At 36.4% G+C, this 27792-nt stretch overlaps 1 protein-coding gene across 1 annotated transcript in view; it reads left to right on the top strand.

The window, feature by feature from the left end:
- Positions 1 to 27792, top strand: part of zcchc14 (zinc finger, CCHC domain containing 14) — a 335331-nt gene that overhangs the window by 282134 nt on the left and 25405 nt on the right. Inside the window, exons 7-9 of the mRNA XM_051931455.1 lie at positions 919 to 967; positions 7060 to 7354; positions 8525 to 8613. Coding sequence (XP_051787415.1) covers positions 919 to 967; positions 7060 to 7354; positions 8525 to 8613 — 433 coding nt within the window. The remainder of the gene's footprint in view (positions 1 to 918; positions 968 to 7059; positions 7355 to 8524; positions 8614 to 27792) is intronic.

Below are 27792 nucleotides of genomic sequence, written 5' to 3'. Positions count from 1 at the left end.
GATTTGTCTTAATTGTGCTTATCATAAAATTGCTGTTTGAGTAAAATATTTGGAATCAAATTTGAGATTTTGAGACCCAAGGTTGAAATCTCCATTTAATGTTAAATTAAATGTATATATATTATTTTAACTGTTTTAAATTTAAAAAAATCGGAAAGTACAGATTTTTTATGCAATATCTTGCTGTCCAACAATAAATTAATGTTGCCAACTTTTGAGCACCCCCCCAGATTCTTTTATAAGTTAATTCTCTGTGTTTGTGTTGAGAATTACTAACATATGCCTGAAACTGCAAATGAGACCGAAACAAACATGGTTATGATGATTATATATGGGAAAGTTAAATTAGCTTATTGCAAATTGCATGTGTCAGAGTTCAAAACTAAAGTTTTCATATTGCATGTTTTTATAGAAATGTAAATCATACCATATCTTTTTATAACAAGTAATTAAAATTGAAATTTTTGGTGATATTTTTGCATATGGTTAACTGGAGTATACATGCAAGGTAACATAATATAGAAATAGTAATGTAATCATAGGTTTGCAGACTTGTATTTGAAAAGTTGTGCAACATTATCTTTAGACCTTTACTGTATTACTGGAGCAATCATTTTAGTACTGGAGAGATATACAAAAAACCCTAATTTCAAAACAAGATAAAAATTCAGAAATGTGTAACTATTACATACTAGAAATTATTAAACACTTTGTATTTTTAAGCAGATGACCATAATATTTCATGACAATTTATGATTTGTCTCCATGCTGCCCTCACTGCATAATTCTTTATTAATTTCTAAATTGTGGTATAGATTATTTAAAATTATATTACAAATTTAACTATTTAAAAAGGGTTTTATTTGTTTTTAAACTGAGACAGATATTTTTATGCAGTATACCTTACATTTCTCTTAGGCTGTAATTCATCTTCCCAGCACAAGGTCACCTTTAATACAGCTGTAAGGTAGGACACATCTTTGTAAACTTCAAATTTACTTTTTCCAAAGTATTGCTTAAAATATTCCTCTGTACTGTGTATTTATGTGTAATATTTTCATTGCTTATTCCATTGTCAGGCACACCCGAGATGTTCTCTTACATTAATTCCTGTGCATTATCTTAATTTTATCATGCCATATGTGAAAAGATTTTCATTAAATGAATTTGTTCTCATCCCCATATATAATACACAATGTGTGCATCATTGAAATAATCTTTTGACATTTACAAAAGTTTTGAAGAAGGCCTTTCTGTGTCATATTCAGTGGAAACTGATATTTGGCAAGGAAAAACCTGTTATGAAAAACTTGAATGTTTGTTAACTAATCTAAGCCTCAGAGATTGCTGGAGCTGAAGTAGACTTGTATGCATTAACACTAGAATTACCAGAGTCTATGAAAAAACTCGTAGATCCGGCCCACATTAAAACCGTTCTCACCTCTCCGCCAGCGTCTTTTGTCTTCTAAATGTGCTGATTAAGACGAGCAGCAAGCAGCCGGCTATTCCATCCCCCACCGTCGCAGAACGTTCACAAAGTTTTCCCAGCTCATGCCTTGTTTGATTATCTGGGAGTGACTGAACTGCTGGAGTTTTAGAGTGGAAATAATAAATCGCTATTTGGAACACACACATTTCATGTGTGTTCCGTTTCTACAGTAATCTGTGTAAACACATTTTTAAAACAAACGTTTTTCATATTTTAGTAGTAAATGACAAAATGTAGGCATAAACTATATAATGTATGAAGCCTGAAGTCCAAAGATCAAGTAAACACTTTCACAAAAGGTTCAAGGAAGAGACAACAGCTTCAGTGGCATAGCAATAAGATTTGCTGACTTGTAATCAAGAGTCCCCGGTTTGATCCCCACTCACTCCTATACAGAGTATTTGCCGTTTTCAGTAGTGAGCTGCTCTTTTTGTTAATATTATATAGTACACACATACATTTGGTTTGCGTCTGTAACACACGGTGTGCATTTATAACACCAGTAAAAGTTAACTTTTTTTAACTTCTCTCTAAATCACGATCACGATACATACTACCGCCCCCCCACCTAGGGATATGATGCTGTTATTTTTCATTTGAAACGGAATAACTGGAGAAGTGAGTGGTGTTTTGAGACAAAGGAGCTGGACATTCTTTCATCTGGAGGGATTAAAGCTGACACACAAACGCTGGTGAATCTGCCTCCTTTGCATCTCACAGTCACTTGATTTTTTTTATTCAGTTTTATTGAGTGTTCCTGCTCATGCTGAATAAGTGTGCACCTTATGATGTATGACGTCAAAAAAAAAAAAACAAAAAACACAGACGTAGGTATATATATTTGGAATTATTCGTTTTATGACCTGTATAGTTCATTTGGGAAAACTTTGTGGCACAGATGCAACATTATTCGTATTATTCATATTCATTCGCATAACATCTTGCGGTTTGTAATCAGTGACTGCGTGTTTTTTTCCCCGATCTTGCCAGTCCCCACATGTTGCTGTATGCTGTTTCTTTTGTACTCCAGGACATGCAGAGGATAGAATAGTACAGAGCAGTAACTTCAGCGCTATATGCAATCATCAGAGTCAAATGTTAACTGTTCACACACACACACACACACACACACACGCAAAGGATCGTCTTTCCTACATTTACAACATGTGTACCTGTTACAATGTACACGCTTCTCTCTATGCTGTGGTTTCTATTACACACCTGAATGAAACAGACAATATATGTGAAAACATCATCGCACTAATGCAATATTATTTGAAAACGAACAGCTTTAGATCGGGTGTGGATTTATGCTGGCGCTATTACTGAAAGAAAAAAAAGATCAACATGTGCGTTGATCCTGCAGCACTGAATAAGCTCGCACGCTCTAACATCCCCCATCACCCCTCCCGCCAGCAACCCCCCTCCCCCCTGACTCTAAGAAACAGCGCAAGTACAGACGCATACCAAGTGTGATCAAGAGTCCCTGGTTCGATCCCCACTAGCTCCTATATTTGCCGTTTTCAGTAGATAGCTGCTCTTTTTGTTAATATTCTACAGTACACACATACACTTGGTTTGCGTCTATACTTGCGCTGTTACTTAGAGTCAGATCAGGAGGGGGTGGAGGAATGTTAGAGCACGTGAGCTTATTCAGTGCAGCAGGAGCAACGCACATGTTGATCTTTTTTTTCTTTCAGTATATGTGCCTTCCCTGTTTATTTATATATCTAGTGACTTTTCTGCCTGTCTGTCTCTCTATTACGCAGTGCTCTGTCTGTCTCTGTGTTATGGATCTTAAAAATAATAGTTATAAGGACACTTGTTCATGTTAATTGCAGTCTCAATTGTTAAAAAAATATTTTAAAAGGAGCATCCCACGTGAAAATATAACGATCTCATTAACTGACAGTGCATACCAATTTATAAATTTTATGTCCGTTTGAGGTTAAAAAGAAAAAAAAAAAATAACACTTTCTTCTAGGGGTGGGCGGTATGACCAAAATTCTATATCACGGTATTTTTCTAAATTATCCCGGTTTCACGGTATTTGACGGTATTTTTTTCCCATGCATGAGTGGATGTTAAACACATTTTCCACTGCAATTACTGGCTAAGAATAACCTATTCCACTGTCAAGAGCATTGTACATTGTACAAAAAAACATTTTAATGTGCACACAAGTATTAATACAGGTTTGCATTGCCCCATAAAGTGATACTTTTCAAGGGGGTGGCACTAATGAAGAGAAGAAAATCACATTGCATGACAGATGCAGTCAAAATATAGAACCTTTTTATTTAACAAATTTTGCAAAAACTTAAATTATAATTTTGACAACATATTTTCAACCATCCAAAGAGGTATTTAGACTTAGGAAAATATCCAGAAGTGCTTGTCAAAAGTTGTATTGCACTGAACATGTCTTAGAAAAGGAATAAATAAATATTTTTTGTAAAACAACTACACTTTCTGTTAATGTTAACAATCTCTGTCCACTGACACGTTAAAGTGACTTTTTAAACAACTTTACTATCATTAAACTGCATAATATTTAAACTAATAAATAATAACAATAAAATAAATAATTGTTTTATTACTGATAGTTGCACTATTACTTCAAGGCTTCAAAAGCCCAGGTGCATTACACAGTATTCACCAAATTAAAATAAAATAAAACAAGTGCAATCTTGGTGATGACATCTTTACCAACTGAACTATCATTTAGGCAAGCTGCATTAATATGGACCTTGCTTCAAGCTAAGCTATATACATAAATAATAAAACTGCAACTTGCATTTATAATTGTATTTGTGGTATAGCCCTACGGAATCGTATTAGGGCCACGGTGAAGAAAAAAAAAATACGGACACAGGGAAGAAAAAAAAAACTATACGTCGAGAATAAAGTCGACATTTCCACTCTATTCTCATAGTTTATAATTAAAGTAGAATGTCGTAAACTAAACTTCATCCTAAAATCATTGTTTAATTTACTAGACTTTCTCAAACCCCGTCATAAGTTAATATAGCACATTAAATGCTTTGTGTTGTGTTCCCCGACCCAGTTGTTAATCACTACGCTTCTTAAACTGACTTCCTCCGCACTAAGAGGAGACAGCGATCACCATACAGAATCCATTCACTGTATGATATTCCTGCTCTCTGAAAATTTAGAATGTTAAGATAAATACTTGATACCATTTTCATGATGAAATGCATTAAAGCAGGTATTAAACATGCACGGTAGTGTGGCGGTAGTGCTGCTCCCTCGCAGTAAGGGGTCCCCGGTGTACGTTCAGTGTAGAGAACTTTATGGCAGGTGTGACGAGGCTCCGAAAAACTGTATGTATGAATGGGTATCGCACAGGTTTAACTTAAATATTGTTTAAATATTGGGTTTGTGATCTGGTGGTCGGAGAGACGAACACAGAATTCAATGGATGTTATTCTGAGCAGGCTTTCTTTATTGCAGGCTTGCTGTCTCTATCTGACGTACCAAAACCCCAATTTCTATCCTTCCTTTTTCTTTCTCCACATAACCAATCACCACACAATAAATGTCTTTGTGAAATTAAAACTAGTTATAAACTTAGCCCACGGAGTGTTCAGAACTTTAAAAATATCTTCGTTATACATGTTTAATTATGCCATCCATTCAGGGTTGTGTCCATCCCTGAACGAGTTGCCAGTACATCGCAGGATGAATACGAGCAAAACACACACTAGCAGGGTCAATATAGCATAACAAAACCCCACATCCTACATGACTTTGAAACTGAAGCACGCCAAGTAAACCCACCAGAAAAACATGCTGCGAGGCAGCAGTGCAACCTCCACACCGCCGTGCCCCCACATGATTAATATATGCATTAATACATTTCACCATGAAAATTATATCAAGTATTTATCTTGGCATTCTAAATGTTCAGAGAGCATGAGTATCATGTGAATGGATTCTGTGCGGCGATCGCTGCCGGTGCCTCCTCTTAGTGCAGAGGAAGTCAGTTTAAGAAGCTCGGGGAACACTTAACACAAAGCATTTAATGTGCTATATAACTTATGACGGGGTTTGAGAAAATCTAGTAAATTAAATATTCATGTTACGATGAAGTTTAGTTTACGATGTTCTACTTTAATGACAAAGTACGAGAATAAAGTCAACATGTCGTCACACTATTACACAGTACCCAGGTACATTACACCGTATTGAAAACAAATAAAACAAGTACAACTTGGCTTGCAGCATTATCCAGTAGTATAGAAACAGTATTTACACATCTGACCTTTTAAAACTAAAGCATCTCCAGGCGACAGACGTGACTCCTTTTTTTCGGCTCTCTGTCCATTTCACCACGCGGCATACCTATGCTACCGCCCACTATTTAGTGGTGTAGCAGTGAAAAAGAGCCCTAGTGCAACAAATATGTGTTTAGCGGTGTAGCAGTGAAAAAGGTCCCCACTTGAACAGTTTCCCGCTGCGCCACATTCCGAACGTCGTTTAGGCAATTTAAACCGGTGTTGCGGTATAAGAAAAATCCATATCATAAAAAAAATTAAAAACGGTTTTCGGTATGAACCGTTATACCGCCCAGCACTACTTTCTTCTCAATGGGGAATCAAACTCCGGTCTCTGAGTGACAGTAAGCCTGCTGCGCTCTGAGACAGCAAATCTTTCCGCTACGTGGCTGAAGCTGTTGTATTGTTGTTGGACCTTTTGTGAAAGTGTTTATTTGATGTTTGGACTTCATGCTTCACACATTCTATAGTTTATGCCTACATTTTGTAACATTTATTACTAAGATGTGAAAGTTTCTGTTTTAACAATGTGTTTGCACAGATTACTGTAGAAACGGAGCACACATGAAATGCGTGTGTTCCAAATAACGATCTATTATTTCCACTCTAAAACTCCACTTCAATCCAAGATAATCAATCAGGCATGAGCTGGGAGATGCTCGTGCGCATTTTAAGTCGGTGGGGGGATGGAATAGCCGGCTGCTTGCAGCTTGTTTTTATCGGCACATTTAGAGGACAAAGGACGCTGGCGGAGAGGTGCGAATGGTTTTAAGGTGGGCCGGATCTATGAGTTTTTTCGTAGACTCTGGTAATTCTAGTGTTAATCCTAGAGGAACCATTTTGCATCATTTTAGCCTCTGCAGATGACTGTGAAAATAATAATTTTGCAGAAGATTTCATAATATGGAGTGGTGTTTGAAAAGGAAGCCCTTTACGTGATAAGTTGGTACTTTATTTGTGGACACTTTATCTGTGTCCTTGCTAGAGAGAAGACGTGCCATTTTCACTGAAATGGTGTATTTCAGTTGTAGAGTTGTATGTTCATACAGGAACTTTACAAGTTGATATGTGAGAACTTCTTGGAATTAACTTTCTGCATTCATTGTTTTTGATACTGGTCTGAATGCGTAAGTATTAGTAGAATGGAAAACATTGTTTTAAGATATATTTCTGAAAGAATCTAAATGCTTAACTTTCTTTTTACTTAAATGCAAAAGTCCTTTTATCATTTTTGATGGTTTAAGGTTTTTTTTTTTTTTTCTTTCTTTACAGGCCAATATGCGGTGTTGCCAGCATACAGTCCTCTAATAGCTGCAGCACCACAATACTACAGCCTTCTCTTTTTAGCCCTTCCTTTTCTGCTTCCCAAACTATGAGCATTTTGTCAGCTACTGGGCCGCAGACAGATAATTTGACAAATACCTCTGGCTTATCATCAACAGGGAGTCAATTATCCAATTCCTTACAGACTCCACCAAATCCTGAACAGAATGGAATCCTTGACTGGCTTCGCAAATTACGCTTGCATAAATACTACCCTGTTTTTAAGCAACTAACCATGGAAAAGGTAGATGGACCAGTTTAATTAATCTTTTAAATCAGCCTTTTTTTTTTTTAATACTTGGAGCAATCTATAGCAGATCGGTTAGATATCTGCAGTTTGCTTTTACTTTGGTAAATGCTTTCTTGTCTTTTAAATGATAACTCAACACTGGTTATATGACTTTGATAACAGCTGATAGGGCATTGTATTTGTAGAACATATAGTCTTAGTATTGCTTTTTCTTTTTTTTTCAATTTAGTATGAGGTGCTATATAAACATGCTGAAAATAGAATAGATACTTATTTTAATATAAAGATTTATATTACTAGTTGAAAGATAACGCTGTAAAAGTTCACCAGAGTATCAGAAACAAATATTCTGTAAAATTAGTATGTAAAACAGTGGAGACAAAGGTCAAGTTACCTGTAGAGCCTGTAGTTTGAGTCCATTTAGCAAGTGTGCCTGCCCAGACCTTGCAGCATTTGTTTGTTTTCATCACTCCTATTTGCTTCCCGCAAAAAATATTTGATTAAACTTGCTTGATTTTTACACATATGCTAAGCTCAGAAGAAAATGCCATCTGCATTGAGGACTCCAGAGACAACATTCAGTGGTGGTTATAGTGCTTAAAAGTCAGTACACCCCCTGACAATTGTGTATCTTTTACAATGTGTTATTGTGTTTAAATCTGATCCTCGGTGACAGCTCACAGTATTTTGGCAGTGATAACCAGGGCACTGTTTTGTTAATACAGCAGTGTCAAAGGTGTAGAGTCTCATGGTGTTTGTTTTGGCATCAGTGGATCTTCAAAATTATTTATTTTTTTACTGACTGAAAACTGCCTTTATAATGATATTCTGTTCTTTATACTTTTTTTTTAATTGTCTTTCTGTTGAACAATCTCATAAAAAATGACTAGTTAGATACAGATCCTTCTGGCGAGTCCAGCAGTGGCATGTTAATATGTTCTATTTATTTCTTTACATATTTTTTTAGAAATTGGAAGCTGTTAATATTATAAAGCTGTTTACAAAGTGATTACTGTGTTTGAATTGATACCACCATAACACACATCTTTGCAACATTTTATCATGTACCTGCATAAAGGAGGAAAGAAAGGTGATATACCATAGTAAGCAAGGACTCAAAGTAATAGCCAGTGTGATTTTAACTAACCTGTCACTTTTGTGCAGTTTTTAGCCCTTACGGAAGAGGATCTAAATAAATATGATCTCACCCAAGGAGCAAAGAAAAAACTGAAAACTCAACTCGAACTTCAAAAGTGAGTAGTGTGGTTTGAACTAATCTTAGTTATATTCGGCAAGATTGAGGATACAGGCTGCATATCATAGACTAATTCAGGAAAAAACAGCATGTTTTAGTCTTTAAGTAAAATGTCTTGTAGTAGCCTGAGTGAACCATGCTGTTTTCAAGATATGTATTAACAGGCTTTACTCTGTAATTGCTGATCTTCGATTTTATTGGCTGCTTTAGACCCACTTCAATGATTGATAGATAGATAGATACTTTATTAATCCCAAGGGACTCAGTCTTCTCACCTTTAACAGACAACTCTGACTGTTTATTGCCATTACTTGTTTTCAAAATGGTCTTTCTGTAGTAGCAGTGTTTTAAATGATATTTTTTGATAATCTGAGGCTGCATTCTAATGGTGTTAAGCCTCATAACTTTTCATAAAATTTACAGTGAACATAAGGCAATATTCTTGAAAGGACACAGTGTTCTGCTGGTTTTTTTCAGTTTAGATTTTCAAGTGATATATACTTTTGATCTTATGTCTACATCATTGGAATTTTACAGTCAAATGGGATATCCATATATGCAATTAAAACATTATCAATCTGTAATTTTTCTATTGTTATATTTTTTCCATCAGTATTTAAAATATTTTTAGACTTCTTCATTCTTTGAAGTCCAAATTGCAGATTACAGTTTTTTAATCCAACCTCTTTCTTCCCTGCGTAAACCAGTTGCTTCAAACTATCCCAACAGTACAGTATCCAAGAAAGAAACCTTTTCAAAAACATTATCAGATTGGAGCTGTGTGCGGGAAAGATGAACATTAATTATAAATAAATGTGTATTATGCAAAACATTACATCTCCTGCAAATGTACCTCTTTTGTTTTAGAGTGTGATCTGATCGGTAAATTTGTGCTCCTATAACACAGAGTAAAACAATTAATAAATATGATCTTTAATCCATGTCATGTGGTGTGAATGAACTGACCTTCTGAATGTAACAGTATCCCATATTCATTCGTGCCATGTACATCTCCTACTGCTTCATTATTCACTGACTCTTGTGCCTTTTTGTGGTGCTTTCAAAAATGTTAAGCCATGCTGTACCTAGTAAAAGGTTCAGTGTTGTACAGCATCTTTCTTCAAAGGAGTCTCATTTTGGATTTATACACCTGCAGTGCTTTCATAGTTCACAAAGTTATCTTCACTTTGCCTTTTGCCTGAGCAATTGTGCAGCAATGCCTGTGATCAATCACTTTATATATTCTCCTCTAATATTAAGAGATGTTTGCACTTGATAAGATGGGAACACAAATGAAGCTAATAAATTGTTGAAATGATATTGAAAGAATTCAGTGTAATAAACTGCATCCATTTCTGCTGTTACTGAAAACAAAATTAAAACTTACACTTTCTGTAATGATCCACTCTTAAAGCTACAGTGCTGGAGAAATTAACTTGCAAACATTTCTATGAGAAAACAAGCGGACAGGATTTGAAGGACACAATGGTATTCCTGTAATTGCAATATACTTCAATCTCTTTCACAACTGGATGGCATCTGGGAATACAAAAAACATGAACTCATCTAAAACATAAGTTGTCATTTTGGGAAGTGCACAGGAGAAATCAAAATAAGTATTCTGTATTGCACAGGGTTGATTAAAATAACATTTTTAATTTAAAAGAAAATGGGTTATATCTGTCTCTCTATTTTCCACTTAATCCAATTCTGAGCCAATATCTGGACACAGTGGCGAGACTCGAACACACACCCATAAAGAACAGCATGCCTGATGAAGGCCAGAAAGCAAGCAACATTTTCTCTTACCTTTTATTATTCTGGGTGTGATTAACCTTTTACCTTTCAGTCTACTAACAAGATTTATATCATCTGAAACTTTATTTCAATGCAAGCTAGATTGTGTTTCTGTCCTTGAACAGCGTAACTAAAATGAAATTGCAGCCTACACCCAAAACATAATCAGTTTTTCATTTTATTTTTAAAACTTAAAATTCTTTATTTAAATGAATTTCACATAATGTACTTTAAGATTCCCTTCCCTTTCTGCATAATCTGTCCTAATAAAATCCACGTCAATCCATGGTCTCACTCTGATGCACCTCTTAAATTATAGTAAAATCACTGAGGTCATGAGGTATTCAGACATTCAGCATTTAGGCAAGCCTTCAACCTTCTTTGAGCAATCTGACAAGATGAAAGTGAGAGGGCCGATGAAAGCAAAGAGCACCATGTCCTTTGAAACTTCTGAAAATATCTTTAATTGAATTAATCACCATCGGTAAATCATTTCGATCAGTACAAAGTTCAGCTAAAGTATGGTCAAAGTTTCATTTTTATTTGAATTAAAGTGGCAGGTTTGTCAATCCATCCAAAATGAAACCCACTTAATCTAGTTCAAACTCAAGGGGAGTCAAGCCTATCTTGGCCAAATCAGGCAAAAGGCAGAGATCAGTCATTGACAGCCTAATACTTCAAAGACCACACCCACAGAAAACTCAAGGAAAACATTGTAAATTATTCTTTATCCTTGCATTCATCAACTTTTAATATAAGTACAATTTATTTAATCTCATTGGTAGAACTTGCACCTTCATGAAATTATGGATTTGAATGTTAAGCAAAACAACCACCTTCGACATCATGCTTTGTGAGACTCGCTTGTTGATTTAAATAAAAAAAAAATGTCATTAGCCCCAGAATACGTTACAGTTTGTATCAATAAAATGAATATAGTGAACAACTAACACTCTACCATTAACACTAGCTTGAACTGCTTCACTTTGTAAGTAAGATGCATTTTACAATTATTTTAGAAAGGGAACGCTCAAATTTCTGTGCAAAGTTCAATTTTTAAACTTCTATTTTAATATCAGAAATTTAACCAATTAGAATATTAATTTAGGGTGAATTTAACTTTACAGCTAACACTTAAAATAACCCTTAAAATTAAGGGTTTACTTTTCATTAGTTACAATTTCTAAACTGTAAACCATGAAAGACTGTCTGTGTCAGAATTAAATGCAGTCCATATCCTTAATTTTAGCACAATTTTTCCTTGTCAGAATTCAGAAGAAATCAATAAAATTATTCATTGCCTTTATATACAATACACATTATTGCCAAATTAAAATGCAATACAAAAACATATATTTAATTCATGTCCATTCAGTCACAAACTGAATGTGCCTTAGTTCAAAGTAAAGCAAATTCATTAAATTTCATCCAATGTGTGCTTGGAGCACATTGAATTTCTTTTCACAACCATGCATTAATCTTGCCACAACTGAATTAAATGACCATTTAGCATCAATAGATGGGATAAGTTGCATCAATAATATGGATAAGGAGATTTTGCAATTATGACTGTATTCTGGTGTAGTAGTTATCAAGTAATGGCCGATTTCCCCAAACAATTATTTCTTTTTGATAGACTCTTTTCAGTGAATCATATGAATCTTGATTCATGAGCACAAACAAATCAGTTCAGTGGAGCTCAACAGGAGGGCTAAGGCATCTTACATGAGGTTGTCATATTTTGTTTCGCTGCAGTTGCTGTTGTTCATTTCATTCATCGAGTCACTTCCCGAGAATCAGTCCAATGATTCTTGTTCATTTGATCTGCAAATGAATTACTGAGAATCAGCCTAACAATTCTCGTGAATCTGTAAACAAATCATTGCAAGTTGCACAGTTCTCATTCACTTGTGATTCTGTCATGACAGGTATTATTTTAATTAGGCATCTTGAATATGATACCATGCTTTATGTGCTGAAGCAGGACAATGGCATATGAATTATGTTAAATTTATATTTATATATAATTAATATATATAATCCTATATTTAAAGCAAATTAAGTATAAATTAAAAGCAATAGTATTATATATTTAGATACAGTACATACATATATGAAAATAATGTATTTAAATATGAAATTTGTGATGTGATTAGAGGGGATCCCAACCCCCCTTTGACATCTGCTCACCAACCGGAATGGAGCCATGGCTCAGACAGACAGGCTCCTTTCTCAACTTGTCCAAATGTGTTCCAGCCTGCAAACTCTGCCACATGACTATTATTTTTTGCCCTTTTAGAAAGTTATAAAATGTTCAAAAACAGCAATAAAAATATTTTAATCAATGAATTTAAATGGAAAAAAAAACTCAAAAACTATGGGTGAAATCAGCTTTAATGGTTACTTTTAAAACCACCCTTAAATTGTTCTATGACAAAATATTTCTTGACCAGTGCAGTTAGATTTTAAAGTTGTGGATAATTGTTATAATCATCTAAATAGTAAATGTAGACAAACATTTGGTAGCGTTAATTTGTGATCACTGAGCTTGGGGGTTTTCATGGGGTTTTGATTTATTTTTTTATTTTTACCCCTTGTAATAGCCAGATATTATCATTTTTTTTGTTCACCTGTACCTGCCAAACATTTTACAAATGCTGAAGTTGAAAGAATACAGTGAACAAAAATTACAGTTAATTTAGTTAGGCAAGCTACAGATGCTTAGAAAAAGGCAAATAAGGTTATTACAGCAACAAATGAAAATAGCAGTATCTCCAATATTGATTGTAGTCCATAATCCCACCTTTACAATTATTTGTTATTTTGTGCTACTTGCTTCAACACTTTTTCAGTTCTTTTGTTCTTATAGCTGAGATTAATCTCTATGAAGTTAACCAGTTCCTTCCATCTTTTCCATATTCCTGGGTTTTGCCAGTCACATAGAATTTTATCATTCTTGAGCAGTGATGGGTGAACCCTGCTAAATCTGCTTTGTGAAAAATGCAGAAACATTTGGGAATTTCAGTGAACTATGCTGGATCAATTATTGTGGCCAAAAATGTGACCTGAGCCATGAAGCAGCTGTGTGGCACTGTATCTTAAGCCATCGCTTTTATACAGGCATAAGTCAGAGAAATGCTGGATCAACTACAAGTAATAGAGAAAATAATTTAACAGTCGACGCACCACGGCCAATGCAAATTTTTTATTGTTTTATTATCTTTAAATTAGTGTGTATGTCATGTTCCTGTCCTTCCTTAACTTTTCTTAAACTGATGCACCTCAAATGCCCATGATGTTGAAATCCTAAAATTCTATTAAAAAATGTGATTGATATTCTTCTTTGTTTTATAATTGAAAGTCCCTATTTCACCACCACAAGTAATGCCATTGAACACTGGTACCAAAGCGTAAATTTCTGTCCCTCTTCTCTGGCTCACAATTGACTTGTCCTTGACAAATTGTCATCTGCCTCTCTTACAGACATTAGACAACATTGTTTCCCATTGCTATCTTTAGCAGACAACTTTAAAATCAATGAAAAAATCTCTCTCTTGTAATCACTCATATTGTTTCACTATACTTGATGTAGAAAAAACTACTCTGAAAACTGGCAGCATTAGTTATTTCAGACACACATAGTGGAAGGAGCAATTAAGCCATAAGTGAAATGTGCAGAAGTGGACAGTGGCTCACTCACAAAATTTTCATAGACTTTGTTGACCCAACAATGAATTCAAGTATGAGAATAAATGCTCTGCTTTCTTTGTGGGAATGGAAGGACAGATGCAACAAGGCACTTGACCATAGATGAGGCGTGATTTTTGAGGAAAAAGACATAGAGGATTAAGAGTTGCATATTGGCTGCCTTTGCCTCTACCCTCTGTTTTTCAGCTCCTGACTGGATTCCACTGGCAGACTCTGAGTCTGTCATGCAAGGGGATTAAAATTGTATACTTGGGGAGAGCTGTCCCATCCAACATTGGCTACTACAGCTGTGTGATTTCACTTTGGCTTCACAAAGCATTATGGGATGCTGGCAATAAAAAGTTCACCTAAGCAAACTGCTCAGCAAATTTTCAGGTAAAAATTAGGCGAACAGGATCGCCGGTGAACCAAGGAAATTTGCTGCAAGGAATGCATTGGTGAATTTCTCTGATCAATGTTACTCTTAAGCAATTGTTTATTTAATGCTGATTTATAAAGTAATTTTAGCTGCTTTCAACATTGTACCAAACAGATCTCTCACCATGTCTGTCATTTCACCCTGTCTGTTTATTGACGCATTCACTATTACAGTTGTATTTTAATACTATCCGTTTAGGACAGTTTGGAAATTTTTTTCTACCTTTCTCTTTCATAAGAACTTCTCTTCTGACTATTTCACAAATAGAATATATGAACAGAATAGCAAGATAATCCTGTTTTTTTAGGTTTAAAAAAATGCCTTCACTTTTTTTATCCTCAAACTCATGTTTTTTTTGATTGGCTTCTGATTGATAACTGTGCTACCTACAATGTGCTTCCACATTTCGATAATGTTCGCGTTGAGTTCCTCCCGCCCATTTGCATGGCAGTGCTTCAGCAATTGGATTTGGGCATCATTTGCACCCTGAAAGTGTATTATCACAAGGAAGTGCTGAGACAAATTCTCGTTAGCATAACTTCAAGACAGGAGGAGATGAAAATTAATGTGAAAGAAGCTATTGAAATGATTGCAAACGCCTGGATGCAAGTTAAAGAAAGCACTATAGCGACAAATATAGAATCTCATTACTACGAAATTTTCATTAGAATGAAATATTTTTTAGGTCCCTGGCCCGTCGTTGTAACCTGTATATTGAAATTTATTTCATTAAGGCTATATTGATTCTAATTGTTGTTATGAACACATATTACATAGTTTTTAGTTGCATGATAATCTTATCTGGGAATTTATTTTCATTAAGTGCACATTCTACAAATATTCATGTGATGCTCTATCTAAGACTTTCCCTTCTTCCAGCTTTATGGCATCTCACTAGAATTCCAGTATCAGATTATCTATTCCATTCCTATCAGACACACCACATGTTAGAAAACTTCTTTTTTTATAAATAACACATTCTGTCTGCATATAATTTCTAATATTTTGTTGTCTGGTATCATAATATCACTGTTCTTCAATTTATTTTTTTAATACATGCTTTAAGTATTAGATTTATAATGCCCAATCTCATTGTTGGGAGAGTTTATTTCCTTTAATATTCTTTTAAAAACTTCCAAAATATCCAGTTTTTGCATTTTTTTTTTTTTTTTAAATAAAATTAGGGGGCTCCGCCCCCTGCTCGCTTCGCTCGCCAACCCCTGGTGTTGTGAATTTACAAAGAGCGTGATGTATGAATGAGATATAGCATAGTGTGAAGGTGTAGATGACGCATATAGGAAGCAAATAAAGTTGTCCATGTCCAAAAACGGGCTCATGGTCAAGGCAGGTCTAATGGGGAACTGTCGCCGTTTAAGTGTAAAAGGTAATTCCAGGTCAGAAGTTGTAAGGTAATTGTAGGAATTAGAACAGTATTGTTAGCATGTGATTCTGTAAGAAGTTTTGCTTTAATAACATTGTGTGGCGTGGTGTTTTGACGACTAAACGTGTACCATTGCATAAATCCTGTTTAGTGTTAAGGTTTCTTAGTAGCATGATTATTGTTCCATTTTTAAGGCTAAGATTGTGTTGTGGTAATCCGGCTGGGTTAATAGTGTTCAAATATTCTAAGGGGAAATTAAGATGGTCATTGTCATCATCAGAGTCAACTTTGTCAGAGCTTAGAAAGAGCTGTGCCACTCCAGGAAGTAATGAAATGACCTGATTATTAATGTGATCAACATTAATATTTTTTGGACATAATATAGTTCGTTGTTTTGGTGTATTGAGATTGTTGTTCCAAATATCTCCGTAACTCTTTTGAAAGCAATGCCAATTGTCTGCGTATTTTAAGGTGGACTGAAGAATAGCCGAGCGCATGACATGTGAAACAATAGATAAGCACTGTGTAAAATCTCCTCCTAATAAAAGTACCTTTCCTCCAAAGGGAATATTATTAATCATCAACGTTTGTAGAAGTTTATCAATGGTGTTGAGTAAGTGAGTGGATGCCATTAGATGCAAAAGCAAATGAACTATTGTAGGATGTAATGCAGTTCATAAAGTTTTTACTTTCAGGTACTTCGTCAGTTAGAAGCTTCTGTAGATATGCAGGATATGAATGTAAAGGAGGCAGTCAAATTTGACCCTTTTGACAATAACGTGTAAATTCATTACTTGTATTGCCAGTTGTTTCTTCAGGGAAGTTAAGTGAATGACAATGATTGCAAATGACATTCATTAATCCCAATGAATTTTCATGAATAGTGGACTCATTATTGAACGCGTTGTCAGCTAACTGGCGCAATCGTTTAGCAGGTGTCTGTCGTTGATGTCCTTGACGTGAATGTTTTGTCTGTGCCGTTTGAGAGGCGCGTCGTTGTATGTGCAGGAATTGGGACGTGCTATTCTGGAGCCATAATCGATTTGCCTGTGCTGTGTGAGAAGCCCGTTGCAGTTTACGGTGGTCATTGTTTGTATTGAGCCTTGCCCGTTTTTGTATGTCGGTTAGTCGACCGACATGTATTGTTTTTTTTCATGCGGGTTCGTGTGTTTGGTCCCGTCACTCGAGCCGTATCGTTTTGTACCTGTGAGCGTGAATTCATGACTTGTTTGTTCTTCAGCGTTATAAATATGGATAAGTAATAAGGAGGATCGCACTCACTGTTAATATGGAGCCTTTTCTGTGGTTGAACGGTTAATAGTGCATCAGTGTAATGAGATCGACCTATGCTGCATAATTTGAAAGTGTTCAGATGACGTATATTTAATACGGACGGTTCGTTTAGTAATGGTGCTTTGTGTCTCATTTCTTATTTATGTTAGTGTGGTCATGGGTCCGAATCCTGCTTTTTGTGTATGTTTCGTGTGCTATGTCCGTAGTCTGTCCCGTTTTGTGTCCAATGGGTTTGTGTGGCACTCGCGTCTGACTTCTTTTTTTTTTTTGTGCTAGGGGGCGTTGCCTCATTTGTGTGTCGTGGGTCTCAATTCTCTTCTTTGTGTGTGTTCTGTTTCGCGTCTGACTCCTTTTTTCTGTGTGCTATGGGCGCCTCATTTCTTATTTTACGTTGCTTTGCATCCGGTTTCCGTTGCTTGGAAGGGGGGTTTTGTGGGGGCGCTTGCGCAGTACGTCTTTTGCGGCTACGGCCCATGGCCGGATGTCCCTGCGTCCATCCGGTTTACCATTCTCGGTTAGTAATATGGATTCTCCTGGCAGCCCACCACATTCTGATGTGTCTAATTCAGAAGTCTAATTGCCGTTTGACTGCAATTTCTTGATCCTCTAAGTTACTTTCCAATGCTTTTATATTTTTTTCAGTGGATTCTCTCTTCACTGTTTTTATACAATTCTGTATAAAATTCTTCCTTGGTTTCCCTTACCAGTTTGTTTTCTATACCTCTCTTGTTATTTCCACTCTTTGTTTCCTTTTATTTTTTCTTTTTAAAGAAAAAAAAAACATCAACACTTCTTTCATTTCCTTTACTCTTAAAAATTATTTGCTCCATTTATTTTTAAAAATTGACTTTTAACTTTCTTTTATTTTCACCTCACACGTGAGGTGGTTGTGCTACAAGATATAATTGTTCCAAATTTTCCTGTGGTTTATTTGTTATTGTTTTTTTACCTTTCCTGCTTTTTAGATGATTCTTGTCTTTTTATTTATTTATTTTTTTAAACCAGAGCCCGCCCTTTCTTTTAAGGTCATTCACTACTTCTGTTCTTGTTTGTGTACTTCATCTATTTTATTGTCTTGTAGAAGGTTTACATTTAATTTCCAGTACAAATTACATTGCTTTTTTTGTACCAAGCACCTCTACTTCTACATTCAACATTAAATGGTCTGGAAAAATAACACTAGTTTGATTTGGCCTCCCTTTTAGGATCGAAGATTATTTCTCATAAAAATATATTCTGTTCTTGATCACCTTACTCCATTTGGTCAACTCTATTTATATACTTCCTAAGTTTCTTTTAATACCCTGAATACATAATGTTGATTACAATTTCATGTATTTTTTTTTCTTCAAATTTTTTTGCCTCTTGGTCTGTTTTTTTTTTTCCCTGACTGGGTATTTACTTTTTCCCTTCCATTCTCATATTCTTTCTTCCAATTATGTTATTTAGCAATCAAGTGCTGCTTACTTTTCCCTTTTCTTCCACTCTTTTTAGACTTGTAATTCTGTATTGTTTCTCAGGCCAATAATCTCTAATTTCATACCACATTTTATTCTTTACTCTGCTCTTACTTATTTTGGGTGTTTTCTTTGTTTTTTTTCGGGTTGTGGTAATGTGGGACTCGCATGCTTTGATCTCTTATGTGACTATCTTATAGGTGTGGTTATACTTCAGGTCACCTCTTACATTTTTTTTCCCTCTTTTTTTTTCTTCTTAGTTGGGGGATAAAGAGTGGTGCAGGGATTTCATTGTACTCTTTCAATAACGTAGTTTTCCACACCCTAGCTGTGCTTTCTAATAATTTTTCTTCTGCAGCTTTTCTCCTCATTACTCATCACCAAAATTCAGTTGCCCCTATTTCAAACATATGGCTGGTTCGATAATTGTCCTTCAGTTCATTTGTTCATTCTTTCTCTCTCTCTCTTTCTCTCTGTTTCACTTCCTTTGCCCTCATTATGTTCATCCAAGAAGTCTTTTGTGTTTTTTTGTTTTTTTTCTGTTCATATAAACTTCTGTCCTTTTTAATTCTTCCTTGTCTTCCAAATGTATCCTTACCAGCTATGCATTATTGGCAAAGAGTTTCAGGTGGTCTCTAAATATGTGATCATATCCCTTATAGCAGTGGTCCCCAACGTTTTTGACAGCAAGGACCACTTTACTAGAAGCAAATTTTTCCAGGGACCAGTGGGGGAAGGGGGGGTAGTGTTGGGGGGCGGGATTCTGAGGATTCAGGGCTGGTTCATAGGGCAGTTTTATACACAATTTACATTACATTTCTATTATTAAGTTATTAAGCAGTTTGCATACATTTGCAACCCGAGATTTTTCTTCTTTTTTTGCATATAACAAAGACATATGCATTGCATTTGTCATTCCAACAGATTGCACATCACAAACATTAACACTGTTATCGTTTTTTTTCGTGTCTGCCTTTTCTATAGGAGGGTGACAATGAGTTAAATTCCAATGGATGTTTTTCAGATGTTGACAAGCAATAAGCAAAAGGTATCACTGAAAACCACAGAAAGCAAAAGTAGCAAAAAAAAAAAAAACAGTACGAAGAAAGTTCGAAGAAAGAATTTTTTTTTTTTTTTTTTTTTTTTTTTTACAATGTTTCTGTTTGGGGATCATTGTGCAAATGTGCAAATCTGAGCTGCGACCACAGATCTAACTGCTCTGCGGATGATTCATTCAAGCATTTCAAAGTCACTTCGTTGTAATGAAAGTATCTGCCGAATGTACTTCGTAGTAACGAGATTTCTATAAACTCGTGTCATATGAGGAAACTGTCGGGACCATCAAAATACTTTGTTGTAATACTCTCTCACCTTGGTCTCTCTCCTCTCTCTGCACCGCTGCAAAGCCCCACCCGCCAAGCGTTCTGAAAAGTCTGAGTGAGTCTCCGTTGCCGGCAGTTCTCTCGTGGCCCAGTTGTCAGACGGCTGCGGCCCGGTAGTGGGCCGCGGACCGGGGGTTGGGGACCCCTGCCTTATAGAATCATATCTCCACTATATCTCTTACATACCTTGTCACTTGTCGTTCTACATCACATCCTCGTCTGGTCTTCCAAAAATAACAACCCCTGTTCCCTTTCCCACATATGTATTGTTGGCAGGGGATAGACATATCTTACATCTTATTTTTCTTTTACTCTCTACATTTCAATACCTATGTGTTTATTGTCTTTCTGGTGCACTGCAAATATAACTGTAAACTAGTACTAACTCCATGTCAAAGTATCCGGTTTGTGTGTGTTTTCTGAATGCAACTTGAGATTTACTTCTCTTATTTTACTTAAATGAATGAAATATGCTGCTTTTGTTTTAGTATAAATATGTTAATGCAACAAATATCCTGGAAATTTACATGTGTATATATGTATAGAGAGAGATAGATAGATAGATAGAAATGGATATGTTAAGTCCATGTTACATTATACAAATTTTCAAGCAATTTTCATTCATAGCCTTCGTTTGCGTAATCTTAGTGAGTCTGAGGGAGTCGGTGGTGTGCTGCCTTGAACCTGGTCTCCTAATGTGATATACCAACCAACTCACTCCAACTAACCTACAACTTGCTATATTAAAATAAACTCTGTGTGCATGAGAGCTGGTAGCCAAAGAATGCTCAGCTGAGGAATAAGGAACAAGCATGTTTTGAATCTTGAAAACAGGCTTGTCTTGGCATGTGTTTCCCTTACTAAAGCAAAAGGCAAAAAAGGGCAGAGACTGCAGCTAAATGCGCCATATCCCTTAACCCTTCATACAGCATAGGCTCTGTCAAGCAGCACGCTATTGACTGTCAAAGAAAAGAACGAGCACAACTGTGCTGTAAGTTTGGAACTCAGTCTGTAAATGTAGCATAACGCGTGATTTTTCAGTCACTTATAATGACATGGTCTGGGAAGGAGATCATCAACTGTGGTTGAAAAATTTGATATATACCCCACAACTTTAATTCATGTAATGTGACATCAGCTTATATGATAATTTTGAGTCAAATCAATTTAGTGTAGCTATATTTTTTAAAAAATTGGAAAAAATAAACCTTGGGGTAATTTTTGAGTATAATTTTTAAAAAATTGTATTCAGTGTGATAATCTTAATACATCATCATCGTGAGTCTATGGAAGTACAACAGTTATCCATTCTCATATCCATAAAATGGTAGTAACATGCCTCCTGGCTGACATGATAGTCTCTGCCTCTGAATTATCTTTTTTTCTTCTTCTGAACAGCTTATCGGGGCCAACTTAAGACAGCAAAAGTTAGAAACATTGACATTAAACTGTGAAACCATAACATGATTTGTGTTCTAGGGTTTGTAACCCTGTACTGCTTGCTTTCCTACTCATTTTAATTCTGTTTTGATGACAAATTAGTAATTTTAACATTTATATTTTCAAATTAAACTCTATATACAAAAATATTAGGACAATAGGTATATGTACATATATATAATGTTTAGATTAATTAGTGTAGTACAGGTTTTACAGGAATAATATTCTATGTGGAAATGTTGGAAAATTATCAGCAAAATAATTGATTATATCCAACCCTTTTTAGAAAAGAATTTGAGCAAACACATGAAAAAGTAGCTTTATATTTATTTTCAGCAACGTACAGCTTTGCTTCTTTATGTGAGCATGTAGAAACAAAGCTTTCCACTACAATATTCACAAACTGCTGTGAGCACTAAAGAACTAGACATGATTTTGTTTTTTGAAAAATTAGCGTTATGAAAAGTAAACTGTAATCTTGTAACAAATTATACATATTCAGATACGTTGGCCCTGTGTATTTGGTGTGTAATAGAAAGAAAATTCGACAGCCAGTCAAATAAAGTTTTGGGGAGCCACCCCGTGTATTGTCCAGAGGACAGGTCAAAATGACGGTGAAACATAAAGGGTTCAACCAAGCATTTGACAACCAAACATTGAAAATAGGGGGGTATTTATACATAAACTCAAAATGGCTACAGGAAATTAATGGGGGGAAGTAACGTCTTGGCTCTGACATGTTCGTGATGTCATTGAGTAGGGACGGAAGGACAAGTTGGCCATTTTGGCTCTGCGATACAGCTGTTTATTTTTCATCTTTGCTTCTGCAGGAAGAGAGAGAGAGAGGTTAGTATCCTTTTGTAGCCCTTCCTCTCGCGACCGTCTACTCACCGTGGGTTTTGTCGACTGTCTCCGAAGCGTGCGTGCATGACAGGTGGTAATCCCATCTCTTTTCATCTTTGGTCATGCCAAGGTATTCAGACCCAACAGGATGTCTCTGATAACACTGGGCTTTGAACTTTCCAGTCATTGAGAAACTTTTTTAATTTTCCCCACATCCTTTCTTTTTTGCTTTTCTGCCTACAGATTTAGATCTGCACTAAAGACAAGGGAGTTAATTTAACTTCCACGCTCCATTCTATAACTTCTCTCATTTACTGCCCCCTACTAGGAAACCAGTGAAAACCTTGTCCACTACTCTTTTTAAGATATTATATAGCTCACTATATTTGAATCCAAACTATCAGCATATCCAATTCAAATATATATTGTTATATAGTACTGTACCTAATTCCTCAAAAGCATTGTGCTATGGGTCTAGCTTCAGATCCTTATTGGCATTTGTGCCCTTCTGAATGCACCAGGCACATGTTTGCATATGTTCTGCAACTGTCCACCAGTAAAAGTTCCTGGTGACTTGCTGCTGGCTTTCTGTCCTCCATTCTCTCTTCTAGTATACAGTCATATGAAAAAGTTTGGGAACCCCTCTCAGCCTGCATCATAATTTACTTTCAACATAAAAGATAACAATGGTATGTCTCATTTCCTAGGAACATCTGAGTACTGGGGTGTTTTCCGAACAAAGATTTTTAGTGAAGCAGTATTTAGTTGTATGAAATTAAATCAAATGTGAAAAACTGTCTGTGCAAAAATTTGGGTCCCCTTGTAATTTTGCTGTTTTGAATGCATGTAACTGCTCAATACTGATTACTTGCAACACCAAATTTGTTAGATTAGCTCGTAAAGCCTTGAACTTCATAGACTGGTGTGTCCAATCATGAGAAAAGGTATTTAAGGTGCTCAGTTGCAAGTTGTGCTTCCCTTTGACTCTCCTCTGAAGAGTGACAGCATGGGGTCCTCAAATCAACTCTCAAAAGATCTGAAAACAAAGATTGTTCAGTATCATGGTTTAGGGGAAGGCTACAAAAAGCTACCTCAGAGGTTTAAACAGTAAGGAATGTAATCAGGAAATGGAAGACCACAGGCACAGTTGCTGTTAAACCCAGATCTGGAAGGCCAAGAAAAATACAGGAGTGGCATATGTGCAGGATTGTGAGAATGGTTACGGACAACCCACAGATCACCTCCAAAGACCTGCAAGAACATCTTGCTGCAGATGGTGTATCTGTACATCGTTGTGCAATTCTACAATTCAGTGCAATTTGCACAAAGAACATCTGCATGGCAGGATGATGAGAAAGAAGCCCTTTCTGCAGTCACGCCACATACAGAGTCACTTGTTATATGCAAATGCTCATTTAGACAAGCCAGATTCATTTTGGAACAAAGTGCTTTGGACTGAGGAGACAAAAATTGAGTTATTTGGTCATAACAAAAGCGCATTGCATGGCGGAAGAAGAACACCGCATTCCAAGAAAAACACCTGCTACCTACTGTCAAATTTGGTGGAGATTCCATCATGCTGTGTGGCTAGTTCAGGGACTGGGGCCGTTGTTAAAGTTGAGGGTCGGATGAATTCAACCCAATATCAACAAATTCTTCAGGATAATGTTCAAGCATCGGTCACAAAGTTGAAGTTACGCTGGGGTTGGATATTCCAACAAGACAATGACCCAAAACACAGTTCGAAATCTACAAAGGCATTCATGCAGAGGCGAAGTACAATGTTCTGGAATGGCCGTCACAGTCCCCTGACTTGAATATCACCGAATATCTAAGGGATGATTTGAAGCAGGCTGTCCATGCTCGGCAGCCATCAAATTTAACTGAACTGGGGAGATTTTGTATGGAAGAATGGTCAAAAATACCTCCATCCAGAATCCAGACACTCATCAAAGGCTATAGGAGGCATCTAGAGCCTATTATATTTCCAAAAGGAGGCTCAGCTAAGTATTGATGTAATATATCTGTTGGGGTGCCCTAATTTATGCACCTGTCTAATTTTGTTATGATGCAAATTACATATTTTCTGTTAATCCAATAAACTTAATGTCACTGCTGAAATGCTACTGTTTCCATAAGGCATGTCATATATTAAAATGAAGTTGATACTTTGAAAGCTCAGCCAATGATAAACAAAAATCCAAAGAATTAAAAGTGGTTCCCAAACCTTTTCATATGACTATATATCTTCTTGCTCAAAGGATCCTCCTTTTAGATTTTTCCTCACTCCCTCACCTATTTACAGCAATGGTCTCTACTGTTGTGCAGTATTATTGCAAAATCCACATTAGCCTCTTGCTGGAAATCTGTTGATTTTCTTTCTTTTAGTGGTCACAGTATAATTCTTCCTTTCACAACTTAGTGCTGCTTGAACGTCCAAGCATGGATTATCAAGCCACCTGGCCCCGGTATTTACACATGGAAATTTGTGATGTCTCATAAGGTAAGTCTCTACCCATCTTGTGTACTAGTCAATCAAAACCAATAGAAAGGTGGTACCATCTTTGCTCCTAGGGAAGGGTGCCTTAAAATCAAGACCTAATATTTTCTTGACGGTTTTCACTTTAGTTGTCTGCATTAGTCCTGAAGATTTCCAAGGGTCTGGCTTATATTTTTGGCAGGTGACTTGTGTTTTGATATGATTCCAGACATCTTTTTATACTGTTGGCCACCAGCCCACGTCCAGCATCCTAAGTAAAATTTTAAGCTTACCTAGATGTCCACTCATTGGGCCATGAAGAAAATACTGTAGGAAATTATTAATCGCGGAGGAAGGCACAACTACCTGGAACTGTGCCCCATGGTTGCTCAAAGGAAGCTTTCTGTATAAAACACCTTGATTTACTACGAAGGAGATATGGTCACTCCTCTGATCAGGGTGATTAGCTGTCTTAAACAAGAGAAAAAGGATTTCATCATCTTCCCGAGCCCTCCTAATCTCATCCAGGGCAGCAGAGAGATGCTCAGGTCACAAATGCTACAGATGAGGAACCTGGAGGGCTACATGGTAGAGCATCAGAGGTAACAACATTCAATGCCCCTTTCATGGGTGTCTTTGTTGTCAAAGTGCAAATACCGCATGATAGTCTGATAGTGGTCACAGGACATCGTATCTTTGATTGCCAATATAACAAATAGTTCTGAGCAGGCATCAATCACGCCACCAACTGGTGGTCATCGCTGCTTTTGTGAAAAGATTGGAGATAAATGCCATCAACTCAGAGAGGGAGTGGCAAGTTTGTTGTACCACGTGAACGTCACTGACAGAATTCAACTAAATAATAAAAAAAAAAAAGTGCTAACTTTTACAGGTAGCCAAAATTTTCACTGGGTGTTACAGATTCAAATTAAAATGTATGTTTTTATTTTATTATGGTAATAATAATAGCAGCTCATGACTCAAAAACACAGAGCGTCCGAACTCGAACCTGGAACTTTTTGGTTATAGGGCAGCAGTTCTTACGTCTGCACCATCCAAGAATACATATCAGCTTTCTGTTGATTGACATTTGAGCTTGGGTTTTTAACTCCCTGTCAGCAACATGTAAATTAAATGATTTTTTTTCTTTGGTTATATTCTTGAATAAAAACGCACATGTTTGTTTGATATTTAGACTAAAGTCTTCACACATTATACACTTCATTATTATTACTATAACTTGTGAAAAGTTTGTTTTAGGTATGTGTTCAGCATTTCTTGCCTTGCATTTGCTACATTTACACAGATCACAGAAGACACATGAACTGTATATATTCCACATAGCAATATATTATTTACGTTATACAACTCCAGGAACCTCACACCCAGATAAACACAGTTGAGCTCTGAGAATTTTGTGACTGACTTCAGCTCCATCATGGTGGTTCTGGGGTGGGGGAATGGGATAACAGGCTTCTTGTGCTGATCGACAAATTTGCAAAACAAAAGACGCTGGTGAGGAGAGGGGCAAATTAATTTAAGGTGGCCAAGGATTATTAATTTTTTTGTAGGCTTAGTGTTAAGAAAGCTGTTCTCACACTCAGGAGTCCATTTCCATTGAACCCTTTTTTTTCTTGTTTTTTTAAGGTGATTTAATGGAGCAGCCAAATCTGAAAAGTGGCATATAAACTTGTGATGCCATCCTTCAATACCTAGGAATCGTTGTAGTGACTTAAGATTTTGAGGGACACAATAGTGGTAACTAGTTCAAGTGTTTCAGGATCCACAGATGTTCCTTCTTCAGAGACTACATAATCTAAAACTCTAAGTTGCTTTTTAAGAAAGACACTTTTTTAAGTTCAGGAATAGCCTAGCTTCTTCAAGTCTTTTAACAACCATCACAAGGTCTTGAAGATGACAATCCAGAGAAGGGTACAATTCAGTAATATCATGAACATATACTGTACATAACGGATTTTTACATAAAATTCTCTCCATAAGCCATTGAAATGAGGCCGCAGCATTCTTCAATCTAAATGGCATTACCCTAAGTTCTTGTCTATAAGCCGGACTCGTGTATAAGCCGGAGACCAAAAATCATATGAATTTTTAAAATAAAATCTTATCGTAGATAAGCCGGACTCATGGATAAGCCGAACGTACTATAACCTATAACTAATAGAAGGGAGGGAGGTCAGTGGTCTCACTCGCACCCATTTAATTTCTTTAAGGGGGGAGAGAGTGTGAGATATTGGCGTCTCTCTCACTCCCCGCATGGCGCGGCCGGAGCGCGTTCTTTCTGCTCTGGGCGTCGCCGAGTCAACACACACACGCACGCTCGCGCGCGCAGCGGTCATTTAAATTGTGATTTTGTTACATTTTTGTTTTGTGAAATTTGTTAAAATGGATAATGTAAAGAAGACTCGAAAATCTTATCCCAATCATCGAAAACTTGAAGCGGTGAGCTATGCCGAAAAGTATGGCAATGCGGCGGCGGCTAAAGAGTTCGGAACAGACGAGTCAAACATCCGGCGATGGAAAAAACAAAAGCCTGTTATAAAATCAAATGCATCCGAAGAAGCGCTGCCGTCGGTCCCGAAAAGAGTTTTGGCCAGAATTGGAGTCACAATTGAAGACATGGATTATCTCCAGACGCAATGAAAATAGAAGAGTGTCGACCACTGGAATTCGTTTGAAAGCGAAAGAATTGGCAAAACATTTAAAAATCAATGACTTCAAAGGCAGCAAATGTTGGTGTTTTCTGTTCATGAAAAGACACAACTTATCTGTAAGAGCCATTACATCTATTGGACAGAAGTTACCACAGGATTGGGAAGAGAAAATGGCTGTCATTGGGTTTTTTGTCAAAAATGCGATCAATGGAGTCAATTTCGAACACATCGGGAATATGGATGAGGTCTCCATCAGTTTCGATATGCCCAGTGGTTTCACAGTTGAGACAAAGGGATCAACTGATGT

This window comes from Erpetoichthys calabaricus, chromosome 9 (assembly GCF_900747795.2).
Source record: "Erpetoichthys calabaricus chromosome 9, fErpCal1.3, whole genome shotgun sequence".
NCBI lineage: Eukaryota > Metazoa > Chordata > Cladistia > Polypteriformes > Polypteridae > Erpetoichthys > Erpetoichthys calabaricus.
Note: the sequence above shows the minus strand (reverse complement) of the source record. Positions and strands in the feature narration are given on the sequence as shown.